This window comes from Gopherus flavomarginatus, chromosome 2, assembly GCF_025201925.1.
Source record: "Gopherus flavomarginatus isolate rGopFla2 chromosome 2, rGopFla2.mat.asm, whole genome shotgun sequence".
Taxonomy (NCBI): Eukaryota; Metazoa; Chordata; order Testudines; family Testudinidae; genus Gopherus; species Gopherus flavomarginatus.
The window spans coordinates 62,279,853-62,294,626 of record NC_066618.1 but is presented as its reverse complement, the minus strand read 5'-3'; the positions used below and the strand labels follow the sequence as shown (position 1 = coordinate 62,294,626).

General features: G+C 43.0%; 1 protein-coding gene across 2 annotated transcripts in view; it reads left to right on the top strand.

Annotated features, from left to right (window-relative positions):
- RAPGEF5 (Rap guanine nucleotide exchange factor 5) overlaps positions 1-14,774 on the top strand; it is a 227,601-nt gene that overhangs the window by 56,425 nt on the left and 156,402 nt on the right. For both annotated transcript variants that reach the window (XM_050938790.1, XM_050938789.1), the window contains exon 6: positions 8,315-8,381. In XM_050938790.1, the coding sequence (XP_050794747.1) occupies positions 8,315-8,381 (67 nt within the window). The remainder of the gene's footprint in view (positions 1-8,314; positions 8,382-14,774) is intronic.

Below are 14,774 nucleotides of genomic sequence, written 5' to 3'. Positions count from 1 at the left end.
GAATTTGGTAGGGCCCTATATATGTGTATATTTATTTGTTTTTCCTGTAGCTAATTAAGTATTTTAGGAAAAATTGGTGAGTCTTGCCCACATGCTCAGGGTTTAGCTGATCGCCATATTTGGGGTCGGGAAGGAATTTTCCTCCAGGGCGGATTGGCAAGGGCCCTGGAGGTTTTTCGCCTTCCCTTGCAGCGTGGGGCATGGGTCGCTTGCTGGTGGATTCTCTGCAGCTTGAGGTCTTCAAACCAATTTTCAGGATTTCAATAACTCAGTCCTGGGTTAGGGGTTGTTATAAAAGTGGATGGGTAGGGTTCTGTGGCCTGCCTTGTGCAGGAGGTCAGACTAGATGATCATATTGGTCACTTCTGACCTATGAGTCTATGAGAGAAAAATTATCACACTACATATGAGGCCACCAAAAATTTGGTTGTGGGAACCCCTGGACTAAACTGAGCTCACTAAAGAGAATGAGGGATGAGTGGAAGTAGGGCAGAGAAGAGAGAAGGATGAAGAGAGATGGGGAGGAAATGGATCAACACTTTCTCCTTCCCTTGCTTCATTTCTTTTGTTGTTCATACTAATTTTGGTATTCCACATCCTATTTGTTCCAAAGGTTAATTTGGTGCTGTAGCCGTACTCATTCTCTGATGTAATTCAATTGATTGATAGCTTTCCACCAGGAATGATTTTTTCTACAAAACTCAGGAGTGGGCTACTATGCTACATATCATTTTGTTGACTCATGCAGACTTGAGCTATATGTTAATTCCATAGGAAAAAAAACATTAAAATAAAATGAATGGCTGGAGTTTGTGGAGTCCTTACCCACCCATGTGAGACTTATGCAGATAAAAGAATGGCATTTTCTTATAGCTTAACAGCAGTGTTTAGATGTGCTGTCTAGCAAGAAATTGCTTCAGGTGAGAATCAGCTACTACCAGGACACGATCGTGTGGGACATTGATTGACAAGATGTTCCATAGTTTGAAGTCCATTTCCACAAACAGGTGTCAGTTTTCATTTATGGAGCAAGTAGGCACATCTGTCATGTGATGTATCTGTTATTCATAATGGACCATATTTTCTGTGGGAGTGAAAAACCACTGGGTTTTTCATTTGGATCCTTGATGAGGTCTTCATTCAGGACATTCCTTCCACCTTGCTTGCCATTAATCTTCAGGGGAACACCCAAGTCTTCAAACCTTTAAATTGAAATCCCAAATGGTTTTCTGGATTTAAATTAGTGTCTTCTATATTATTTAGGTCTTCATGTATTGGGAGAGCCTTGTATCCTCAAATATGATGGGACTCCCAAAGGATTCTCATGTCATGATGAATTTGGGGTGGGAGGATGTGCACCAATACGGGAAGCCATAGTTGTAACACTGATTTTTACTATGCCTGTAATGATACACATAATGGTGTTGAGAGTTGCCAAGTGATGTGTGGAAACTGTGTTCAGATGGGCGAACAGCATTCTGTGGCAGAGTAATGAAGAGGTCTGTAAAGTTTGTGGCCAGTGAAGAGGTCCGTGAAGTCTTTGCATCAGTTCCCACAGGTTGTTCCTGCCAGTTTCTGCATGTATTTTTATTTTGTCGTGGATATTTTTCAGGGCCCAGTTATATATGTGAGGGTTTGATCTAATGTCACACACAGATCTTTTGTGGTGGGATCATTTCTTATCTGCTGGACACAGAAGTCCACATGCAGTTCTGCTGTAGACTTTCAATTGTTTAGATGAAATGCTAATACAGTCTGAATAGGGTTTGGTTTTAGCCACCAATATAAAGAATATTCTTTGGTTTTAAGGTCAAGGGTTAGAATTTGTCAGGGCCGCCCAGAGGATTCAGGGGGTCTGGGGCAAAGCAATTTCAGGGGCCCCTTGCATAAAAAAAAAATTGCAATACTATACAATACTATATTCTCGTGGGGGCCCCTCTGGGGCCCGGCGCAAGTTGCCCCACTTGTTCACCACCCACGGGCGGCCCTGGGAAAAATAAACCTCTGCATCTCGGCACAAATCCAGTTTTGAGAGAACTTCTTTACAAGGTATCACTGGTTCTCAGCATCAGCTAGTGCTAAAAGGCACTAAAGCTCATTAAAAGGGTTGGACAAATATTTTCCATCAAAACTTTTTCTGGATCGAAAACTAGGGGTTTTTAAAAAAGCAGAAAAAAATCACGGACAATGTCTGCTTTCCTTCAAAATTTATGTTTTTTTAATTGAAAAGCTGAAATTAGTCTACCAAAACGTGAATATGGTTTGGGGTTTCAGAAATGTGTGGCCAAATATTTGCTGCTTGCTGTGTTTACTTGTGTAAAGAAACAATAAAAAAAATTCTGCTTAAAAAAAATCCAAAACTTTTGAACCACCTCAGCTTGTGACCAAATGCCTCAGCCCATCCAGTCAGATTTTTCCAGGTTTCTGATAATCTTCTGGCTTCCTTGACTCATATCTGTCTCCATAACTTTGGGTTCATTTAGGTTAGAACATAAGAACAGCCATACTGGGTCAAACCAAAGGTCCATTCAGACCTGTATCCTGTCTACCGACAATGGCCAATGCCAAGTGCCCCAGAGGGAGTAAACCTGTCTCCTGCCATCCATTTCCACCCTCTGACAAACAGAGGCTAGGGACACCATTCCTTACCCATCCTGGCTAATAGCCATTAATGGACTTAACCTCCATGTATTTATATGTTTCCTAGAGACTGGCTCCATGGGGTCCCTCACAAACTGGAGACAGTTACTGTGGGTTTGTCTTTGGTACAGCTTATGTACATACTCTGAAACTGAGCATTTGAGCTTGTTCCAGAATCTGGGATGAGCCTATGTTGTAAAAACTGAAATGTTCAAAATAGCACACGCATGTGAATGGACACAGGGTGCTAAAATGAAATTAACCCAGGGGTTCTCAAACTGGGGTTCAGGACCCCTCACGAGGTTATTACTCAGGGAGTCATGAGGTTATTACTGGGGGTCGCGAGCTGTCAGCCTCCATCTCAAACCCTGCTTTGCCTCCAGCATTTATAATAGTGTTAAATATATATAAAAAAGTGTTTTTAATTTTAAGGGGGGGGCTCGCACTCAGAGGTTTGCCATGTGAAAGGGGTCACCAGTATAAAAGTTTGAGAACCACTGAATTAACCCTTCTGAAGCCTCAGGGAATGCAGGGGAGGGGGTCTCCCTTGGTAGGGTTGGGAAGGAGGTACGTGGTGTAGGATATTGCTCTTCTCATGTGATTCCTCCCCCAGGGGCTAATTTTAAATGAAGCTACCTTCCCCTGACATGAATCTCCCTATGGCACTGAAATTAAATATAGACTATAATTTGGCATTTGAGAAGTGAAAGGGATGGTAGCCCTAATGGAAAAGCTAACAGCTTGGCTCTTCTGTAAGCTTCAAACTACTGAATGAGCTTTAGGGTAGGGAAAATTGTGCCTCCCAAACAGCCTGGCCCTGCCCCCTATCCGCCCCCCACCCACTTCCTGCCCCGCGACTGCCCACCTCCCTCAGAATCCCCAACCCATCCTGTTCCTTGTCCCCTCACTGTCCCCCAGAAACCCCCACCCCCCAACCACCACTCCGGTACCTCACCCCTTCTCCCTGTCCCCTGACTGCCCCAACCCCTATCCACCCCCTGCTGAATCCTGACAGAGCCCCGGAACACCCACAATCCAACCCCAGCCCCATTCCCTGTCCCCTGACTGCCCTGCCCAACCTCTGCCCCCTCTCTGTCCCCTTACTATCCCTGGGACTTCCTGCCCCTTAGCCAACCCCCCTGGTCCCAGCCCCTTACCCCTGACTTTCCCCTCATCCGGAGCCTCAGCGCATCCAGGACCGTCCCTCGACAGCTGCTGCCTGACTCCAGTGAGGCCCCTGAGCTCTGCCCCACTCAGAGCCGCGTGGTCAGGGGACGGGGCTGCGAGCTCCAGCAGGGCCCGAGTTCCCTCCGCTCGGCCTGGAGCCCGCAGCCCTGCCCCCTGACCGTGCGGCTCTGAGCGGGGAGGAGCTCAGGCCCTGCCAGAGACACACTTCAGCTGTGCGGGGATGCTGCTGGATGCACTGAGGCTCCAGGAGAGGGGCGGGGGCGGGGTGGGGTCAGGGAGGGAGCCTTGGCTGTTCTCATGGGGGCTCCTGCGGAGCCCGGGGCCTGGGGCAAATTGCCCAACTTGCCGCCGCCCACCCCCGGGCAACCCTGGAATTTGTTCTGTAGTAGGTAAATCCTGTGCCTCTGTAGTCTGAGCAATGTCATCAGGATAGAGAAAATTCTTTGGTGGTGTATGATGAAGATTGCTGGTATATATATTAAACAGGATTAGTGTTAGGGCTGATCTCTTTGGCAGGCCATCGTTGAGCCTGCTGACCTGGTCACCAGGGAATTTACGACAGGTCAGAACTTCTCAGAGTTTTACCATTGCATCACATGGATAATTTTGCTGGCTTTCAGGAGGCCATCCTTCCATATGGTGCTGTAGGTGGCAGATAAGTCTGAGTTTTCCTTGAACTCTCACTTGAGTGTGTAATGTTAAGGCTAATACTTCATTGGTGCAGCTGCACCTGATCAGAAACCTGCTTGTTCATTTGGTAACATTGTTTCTACAAGCAGCAGGATACTGGCCAATAATATTCTCTCTGTAAGCTTGTACAGCATGTGAAGGAGTGATCTGAGCTAGTATGAGCTTTCTGGGTTTGGGGATGAGTTACCATAGCTTGGTGCCATAACCTCGTGGTTTATCCTGAGGATCATGTATTTTATTAATGTTGTCACCATTCATGTACTATAAACAGCAGCACACCCTTCCAAAGGTGCGGTGCAGTGGATGAAGTAGTTATTTTATCTGCGAACTTATCTTAGTAGTTAAGTGTTCAACCCATGCCTGCAAATTTCACTGTTATCCTATCCTGTAATTGCATCAGTGGAAATTATCGACATAAGTTGGCGTAAGTGAGAATAGAATTTGGCCCTTAATCTGTAGTACTGTGTATCATAAGTCTACTTTAGGTGAACTTGTCATATAATTGATTGTGCACGGTTTGGCTACCATATAGAGTACACGGTACTATGAGATGCTATATACCTACAGGTGTAGGACAAAACCCTGTATTGTCTGAAAAAAGTTGATCATGTGATAAAGGACTGTATTGTAATACAAATGCACATGAGGCAAACTCACTTCAAATTTATTTCATTTTGATCTTGACTTTTGAATTCTTAACTGGGCAGCCTTGACATTTTTACTCAGTTTTGTGTATGGAATTTTCTAGATACCCCCGACCCCTGCCGCCCCCGTCCCCCAAGGAAGAAAAAGGCAGAAAAAAATAAAAAGGAACTTCATTTTCCAGAATTTTAAAGCCCTCTGCCTTAAAACCAAAACACACATCCTGTCCTATACAGATTTAGGATGTGAGGAGTCAGCCCCTGTCCTATATGCCTTAGGAAATTTGCAGTAGAGCAGTTGTCTTGCAAATCTTATGAGCTGCACAGCTTCTAAGGTGTATCGAAGTAGAACTCCTTTGTGTGTATCAGGAAGCCCTTTCTCAGTCCTCTCTCAGCTTGCTAGATGCTGGGGTGATAGTTTAACTTTATTTTTTTATCATATTCATTTTTAAGGAGTTTTATGGGTACTCTGCACTCTTAACTTATATGTGGAGATGTCCTTGGATGGCTTTCCCCACCGAAACACCTATGGCACTCCAGAAATATGCAGGAGAGAGAGACCCTTTCCTACACCCATGAGCAGCTCTGCACCAGAGGCCTCGCCATAGCCTCTGGGCACATTACAAACATGCACAGGAGCCTTCTCTCAACTCTGACAACTCTCAGGGTCCATGCTGGCAGAGCCCTGGCTTTAACCCCTTCTTACAAGGTCAGCAATAGTTGAACTGTTCAGACACTTTAAAAGAATAACGTTTTTCCCTCCTCTCTCATGGAACTTAATGTCTCAATCATTTTTACACATTTTCATAAACAAAGAAAATGACACCAAATTTGCCTTGGGAGTAGAGGTAGAGGGGGTCTTAACTTTTTTTTTCTACTCCCTCTTTCCTCTCATTAGCATCCCTCCTGCCTAGCCACTTTCTGATGAGTCAGAAAGAATCTTATTTCTGATTTCATACTATTCTGTATTTGGAAAGCAATCATTTTAATCTTAGAAAGCTGGGGAAATATTTTATTTTATTTAATTTAATTTATCCATTAGTTATTAATGATTCACAAGTGTGAGGAATGATTCACAGGTATACCTCTGGGGTATTGTCTTAAAGAGGAGATAGACTAAAATGAAAATAGCTGGTACTCCTTGATACTTTCGGTTTGTAAATTATATCTACAGCCATATCTATTGGTTGAGGCTGCCATGTTTTGCTATCGCTTCTAGAAAAAATCCTCCCCTTGGAGTCTTACTTCAGATAGGTTAAGTATTTAGGGGAACACTGTCTCTCAGAAGTGCCAAAAGTGTTCTTTATTTAAAAACATCACATTTTGACTCCATTTCAAATTTGTTCTTCCATTCTGTCTGTAAAGCTTGTAGAAAATTAAGTAATGTTTTTGTTGGACTTGGAATGGCAGCTTTTGGGGCCATTTTAAAAATTGTGATTTCAAATGCAGATTACCATTTTAGTTTGCACAATCTTGCCTCAAAATAAATTCATTTGTAAGAAAACATAAAATGTTTTAATTACAGAAAAATATTCTGACACTAGATGCATCAACTACAATGTGCCATTTGCATATACTAGACACGTTGCTTCCTTAAACACATCAAAGCATAAGAGCAATTAAATTATTTACCCTAAAACAGAATATTCCATTAGTACCTGAGATCAGTGTTTATTATACCAGCTGCAGTTTAGGATAACTGTGTAGTTTACAGGCACACTATGCTTCTGTTAAAGAGAATGGAAAATAAATATCATAAGGGTTTTTTATTCCTGTGTGAATAATCCTATCAGACTGACTTCTGTCTTTTTCAGTTTCCAGTAAGGCTTCTATGAGGTTCAATAAATATTTCAGTGAGAGACCTTACATAGTATAAAAGAGAAGTACAATTATTTGGACCTTCAGCTAGCACACAGTAATCCTTCTGCTTAAAAGGAAATGCAATTAAATGCGTGGGCAAAGTAAATACTTCTGTGTTTACCAGACAAATCTGTTTTTGTGTTTTAGTTTAGCAGTTATTTTTGGAAATAGAAGAACGCAAACTCTCCTGCAAATGAATAATATAACTACACATATGCTATTGTACAGTAGAATCTAATACAGTGTACAATGACACAAACCTGGCACTTATTAAAAATGTTTAAATGAACTAAGAACAAGCCAGCTTTTGGGGGTGGGGAGGCTAATTTTAACCAGTTAGAACATTGTGTATTTGAAAGTCTAACTTAACTTTATTGGATTTGGGTAGGAAAAAGAGGAGAAAAAAATTCTAGTTAAGAGGGAAAATGGAGTTAAGGGCACTAGGGTGAGTGCTTTAGGGAACTGATAGACCAGGCAAAATGAAAAACAACTCTGGAGAGATTGAAAAAGGAGTGTAGAGAGGAGTAAAATACTAATGGAAAAATCAAGGGTATAGCCCTGCCCTTCACTCTTCACTGCACCCTTTGGGAAGTGTGGAAGTTTTCCCTAATACTGGACCTTTTGGATTATGACTGGCCTCTGCATAGGGCCCTACGGACTAGGGAAAGAAGCTGTACACTCTCTTCTTTTTTCCACTGCCCATTATCTAGCTCCTGTTCATCATCTGAGTTACTGTAATGTAACCTCTTTCATACTCGTTAAATCACTGCAATCTGAAGGCCATTCCCATTCACTGCTGACTTGGAGTGTCTAACAATTATTCTTTTAGCTTTCATGCTTGCATTTAATATCAGTGCTTCATGTGTCAATGGTTTCTGGAATTCTCTGTCTTTATGTCTGTGAACCCACAGCTCTATAAAAGACAGAGCTTCACATTTTTAACAAAGCATATTGTGTGACAGACAGCTGGACTACTCCAACAGTCCTTCCTATGTAGAAAGTGATGATCAAAATACACGTCTGAATGCGCAACTGAGACAAGGAAGTCCTCCTTTTCCACTTGGCTGGAATAACTCTAATCTCATTTTTTGATCTGAAGAGCAGTCTGTCAACATTTTTACATGATTTTACATTTTTACATGACTTCTGACCTTCATTTTGATGCAAAAGTTCAAAAAAGCCCTGTTTATTTCAGTGACGTGTTGTGTTGCTTTGCTTCCTTGCTTTCCAGAAATGAAGAGATCGCCAAAGAAAATCACAAAATAAGGATAATTTTATTTATTTTTATTTTGAAGGCCTGGTCAAAAAATAGAAGACACAGCAGAGACCAATGCTGAAATTCTTGCTCGCCTCACATCTGCGGTAAGATTATCACATCAAAGTTTATACTGATCCCATTTGAAATATTGTCAAGTTGTGGATCCTTTCAAATGAAAACAGTGTCTGAGTGAGACAAATGGCCATAATGGAAATTACAATTTTGTATCTGTAAGGAAGTCATGGGCAGGAGGAGGTGGTATTAGTGTGTTAGCTTCACTGTTCAGAGCAATTGTTTTCTCACTTACACTAAGGGCATATGTTCACTATGGAGCCAAATTGACTCTACTCCAATCAATGAAGCAGCATGGATTTTTGCGGGTCTGGTGAAGTTGGGCTAAATTAATGGGAGAGCACTCTCCTGTCAATTTCTGTACTCCACCTCTTTGCAACGAGTAAGGTAAGTCGGTGGGAAAGTGTCTCTGACAGTGTGGTGTAGACACCATGGTAAGTGAATCTAGCTATGTCAACTTCAATTACGTTATTCATATAACTGAAGTAGTGTAACTTAAGCCTTGTCTACATTGCCGTGGTAAATTGATCTAAGTGTAAAAGAGAAGGATTTGGCCAGATCATAGCATATCAGGGTTGGAAAGGACCTCAGAAAGTCATCTAGTCCAACCCGCTGCTCAGAGCAGGACCAATCCCCAGACAGATTTTTGCCCCAGATCCCTAAATGGCCCCCTCAAGGATTGAACTTGCAACCCTGGGTTAAGCAGGCCAGTGCTCAAACCGCTGAGCTATCCCACCCCACTATGTTTCCCTTACTGTGAGACTGGATGTACCCCAGGCTTGACCTCAGAAAGTTTCATCAGTAAGATTACAGCTTGCCCTGTCTATTCTAGTGTTTTGTGTCTTAGCTATCTTGTAAAACACATTTTTTTTTCTTGGTGCAGCCAGGAACTTGGAAGGTTAGATTGAACTAAATACCTCAAATTAACATCACACCTTTAAATCATCATGTTAGAAAGTTTGGGGCATGGACTCAGTGCCATGTATAGCCGGCAGCATGAGAGAGAGCGCATTAACCCACATTCCCCTGCCTGTATCTTAGTTTCTCCATTCACCTGCTACAACCCCTGCTCCTCATTCAGTCTTTTCATGCATGACCCCAGACTCCCTAGCACAACTCCTCAATGTTCCTCTGCTCCTCTTCAAGCTGTCTCCTGCTTCTTGTGTTCCCTGGTCTCCTCATAGTTTCTTGTCCAGCCCACTAGCCACAGAGTCCAAGACATGGCCACTTCCCTGAGGCAACATGACTCGAGTATTAATGAAAACAGTGGAAGGTAGCAGTCTTCCACATGCAAAGTCTGCATATATAGTGACCATCTTGGCTGAGAGAATATTGGCTTCAGCCATGCTGAAAGAAATGGAAGATGGGAGGCCATTTTGAAAAAGGAAAATTTCATGAGTTTGATGTCAGGATTCTGAGGTGTGAGAATTTTTTAAAAAAGCAACAACAAAAAACTCCCATAACTCTCTCAAGGTTCATGATTAGAGCCAGAATACAGCACCCTCGGCTCATGCCCAGGCTCCTAGGTGCTGGAGCCATGTAATTACAGCAGACTCTGAGTCTTCACTGAAAAGAGAGAGAGGTTTCTAGTTCTCATGGCTGTGAAGAAAAACTTGAAAAAGTGAACCAAATATAGGCCATTCAGCGATGTCAGTCTCAGTATGTGGAGAGCCAGAAATGACAGCTAGGAAAGAACTGCCTCACACATTTCAACAGGGTGTTAACTCCAAGACCCGCTGGTGGGGTTCCACCAACACCACCCCAGCAGAAGACTGCGTATATGTCAGGAGGAGAAAATGCACCAGGACTGGTCCAGCCATGCAGGTACATTCCAACAGCTTAGACAAGGATTGAGGCCCTTCACCACTAGCACCCTTGCACTCTAGGGAGGGGATAGCTGACTCCTTTTACTGACCCTGCTACTTCCAAGGGTATGGACCTCTACTGCCACTCCTGGATGTTGCCACTCTGGGAAGTGGGAAGTTTGATGGCTATGCTACACCAAGTGGGGAAGTTCAGGGGTGGAGCTATAGGAGGCACACTATGACATGGGGCCCAGTACAATTGCACAAGTTGGTAACATCACATTCACATCCTTCCTTCCTTCCTTCCCCTTATCGCCTAGTCTTTGCTGGTATAATTCATTATGTTTTACCTAAACAGACTGCAAGAACAGCAGTCTATTTGCCCATATAGCACCTTAAGTTTTAAAACTTACGGGGATGAATACACCAGTAATAATCTATATGTGCTATAAAGATGAAATTGTCAAAAGTACCTATGTGATTTTGGAATAAAGATAGCACTGATTTTCATTTGGACTTGTGCTCTTAAACAATTTCAGAAGCTTTTGAAAATCCTACCTTAAAGTCAGCAGGAAGCTCAAGTTGCCGCAGAACTGTGGGACATTGCAGTACTACCATTCTTGTTGACTCTCATGAGCTCTTTATTTTAACTTTTAGTTAAGCAAAATCCATTTTTAGTTACCCAAAATCAGCCTCGGCCCTCGCAGTACATTTAAAAACAAAAAACAAACAAAAAACCACAAGCACACACAAACTGATCTAGTACAGACAGAGGAAAGGCAAATACCCCCAACAGGTTTGTTACTGATCAAACCAGGGATAAGGATTTGTCTTAGTTCACATTTCCATTAGGAATGAGCTACAGATCATTATTTCATGTCATGCTGAGATTACATACAAAATTGCTTCTTTGGTGGTATCTTACAGGTTGTTTTGAGCCTGGATGGCTGTTAATGTCACTGATAGTAATGAAGTGTCTGTCCTGGAGGTTTACTAGATCTAAGAGAAGTTTTGTTTCTGCTACTGCTGTAATTGACAGCTTTTATTTCTTGTTTCTTGCCTAGAACATGGTGGTTTGTATGCTGTTTTCATTTTGGGTTCCTGGTCTGTTTTATTAGTGTTGCCTCTTCCCTTCCCTGGCCTAACACCCAAATTTCTTGCCTGCTAGTGCACTTGGTTGGTTTGAACCTGCCATGGAGCTTTTCCGTACGTTTGGGTTGCACTGCTGAATGCACTCTTCTTCTGTGATTTTTCCCCTGTCTGTGATATTTGGTATTTCTTTCATGTAGAAAGAGTATGTATTGTGACAGACCCAGACCAGTGGGGTACAGGAGTCTGGTAGAGGGCAAATATACTGGTCACTGGATGAGCAGTTTTCTGTTCCCTGAGTGACCAGAGCAGGGGCTGCACTAGAGTAATCGGGAACCTGCTAGAACCAGTTAAGACAGGCAGGATAATTAAGACACCTGGAGCCAATTAAGAAACTGCTAGAATCAATTAGGACAGGCTAGCTAATCAGGGCACCTGAGTTTAAAAAGGACCTCACTTCAGTTTGTGGCATGCATGTGAGGAGCTGGGAGCAAGAGGCACGAGGAGCTGGGAGTGAGAAGACATATTGCTGGAAGACTGAGGAGTGCAAGCATTATCAGGCACCAGGAGAAACGTCCTGTGGGTGAGGATAAAGAAGGTGTTGGGAGGAGGCTATGAGGAAGTAGCCCAAGGAGTTGTAGCTGTCACACAGCTGTACCAGGAGGCACTCTAGACAGCTGTAGTCCACAGGGCCCTGGGCTGGAACCCGGAGTAAGGAGGGCTGGGTTCCCCCCAAACCTCCCAACTCCTGATCAGACACAGTCCAGGTCAATTCCTCCCGTGATTTCTACCAGAGGGGAAGGTCTCTGGGCTGTTTCCCGACCCACATGGTGAATCTGTGAGGCAAGAAAATCTGCCAATAAGCGTAGGACCCATCAAGGTAGAGGAGGAACTTTGTCACAACTGGTGTTAGGGGTGGGATTTTGGTGTGCACAGCGCGGCGGAAGGAGGAGGAGGATTTATTTATTTATTTATTTAAGAGGGTGTTTTTTTTTTCACCACAATGAATGACATAGTGCGGGCACTGATACAAGCCACGGCGGCCCAGCAGGAGGCTACCTGTGTCCAGGCAGCTGCCCAACAAGAGGCAGTGCGGCTGCAGCAAGAGTCTAATCACCTGCTGATGGACCAGAAGTTTAATTTGTACTTTAAAAATCCAAAGTAAATCCAACTTGTGCTCTCTAAGAACATAAGAACTGCCGTACCGGGTCAGACCAAAGTCCATCCAGCCCAGTATCCTGTCTACCGACAGTGGCCAACGCCAGGTGCCCCAGAGGGAGTGAACCTAACAGGCAATGATCAAGTGATCTCTCTCCTGCCATCCATCTCCATCCTCTGACAAACAGAGGCTAGGGACACCTTTCCTTACCTTATCTCTGATTGTGCTGTTTGGTGACTTCTCAAGGGATGAGGAAACTGTGCTTCACAGATACATTGTATAAATATCCTAATGCTCTGCTCCATCACAAAACCTCTAAGAGCAGGTGGTGTAAGATCTTTGCAATGTAAACACACATCAAGCTTCCCACAGTACTCTGGTTTGAACAGTCAGTGAAAGAACACAGTAGAGAAGGCTTCTTTTTTGGAGCAGCATGGGACATGTAGACAATGTTAGATGCCTTGGAATGTTTCTCAGAACTCAAAGATAATTAGCATATTATGCTTAAATTCATGACTAAATCGGTTACACAATGTAAATGTATCCATTCAGGCCCTTTAACTGCCTGCATGTCAGTAGCTTTATATAAACTTTGGCTTGGCTACATTGGCATAGCTCATTTTAACTGATAATATGAGCAAATGATTTGATAGGCTAGGTTCAGTTGTTTTGACAGTCTGCTTCATCCATCATGGAACAGAGCAATACCATGTTGGGGGGTGGGGTGGGTAGGAGGAGAGAAGAGTGAGACTAGCTTTCTGAGGCCTGGTCTACATGAGAAAATTAGGTCAGTTTCACACCCCTGACTGACATGGTTAAAAAGCCACACCATTAAGTGATGTAGTTAAACCGACTTACGTTCCTGTATAGGCAGCACTAGCTCAACAGACGTATTCTTCTGGTGGCCTAGCTACCACTTTTCTGGGGGGTGGATTTACCTACCGAGCCTTATGCAATTAAATGTCTACATTGAAGCACAGATGTGCTACTTTAGCGTTTTAAGTGTAGACAAGCCTTGTTAGTTTCATGCCTTTTACAGAGGTCTCTGCTGTTAGAGTTTGTTTTTATTTTTTGAAGTAACAATTCTGCTGGAAACAATCATTTGCAGTTGTTTCCTGCAGTCCCACCAAACTTGGCATTCTTAACCATAGCTATCTCTATTATCTGCTACAGTCCCCTTAACCATTGTTTAAAACAAACGTGCATTTCCCTGACTAATGAGTTCCAGACTGGCTGAGTCATCAAGAGAAGGCAAACTGTACTGTAAGTCTGAGAAAGCAAAAACTTCCAAAAGAAACAATACCTGGTAATGAAAGTCAATAGGGAACAAGCCAAGAAAGGAAGCTAAACTGCAGTTAAGAAAAACATTCTATGATAGCAAAGATTTTATAAAAATTTATATAATTAGAATTTTGCCATTAGTGAGCTTTAGTTTATAGGCCCCATGATGTGTCTGAACTAGTTAGCTGCTGGTAACTATTGGGTTTTATTCGGTCTGTGACATAGCTGAGAATCTTTATTTGCATTTCCAAAAGCGCTAGCAAATTAAGATGCAAGAAATATCCTTAAGATATATAAGACATCAGGTAGGTGCTAGACAGATGAAGAAATTGTATCTTTCAATGGCCACCAACTCTATAATTTTTGCCCTGTAAATGACAGACACTGCAACACCATTTTCTGTCTTGTGAGTGTACGAATTCTGCCAGTCACTAATAATTCAGTTCCATTTTTGACTAGAAACAGGTGCTATTCTATGCACAGCAAGGCAGCTTGTACCCTATTAACCTATGACTAATAATTACCTCTCTGCCCAGAAGCATTTACTGGCTTAGAAACAGTTTTAGTGACTTAGACCCAGCTACAAGTATTAACTCATACAAAATATTTTTCTTCTCTCCTGTTGCTGCTCAAGAGGATTGTATGTTCAGTTTTGTTCCCAGGGCTGTGCTCTGTACATTACAGAGAATATTCATGTATTTCTTGTTTTGCTTGATTCCTTTGTGGGCCTTTGGTTAGAAGAAGGCCAATGAGATGTGTTCAGTTGCAAAGGTGCTGCCCAAGCCACAACATCCATGCTGCTATTCTTAGTGCACTAGCTCAAGCCCCACTAGCATGAGTCTGTCTACCTGGACTGGCAAGCTCATTCCTAGCTGCAGCACAGACGCACCCAAAGTGTATAAGATCTTCCTGTATCTATAAACTGACTAAAGTCCAATAGGTAACATTCACAGAAACCATTGGACATACTGATCAAGAAAGGACCATTAAAAGAGATTAATGAGCTGCATGTAAAGTTCTCCATAGGGTGGAGGCAGAGGCTGCTAGAGAAGGAACTGAAACCGTGTGTGCTGGAGCACAGGCCAGAGTGT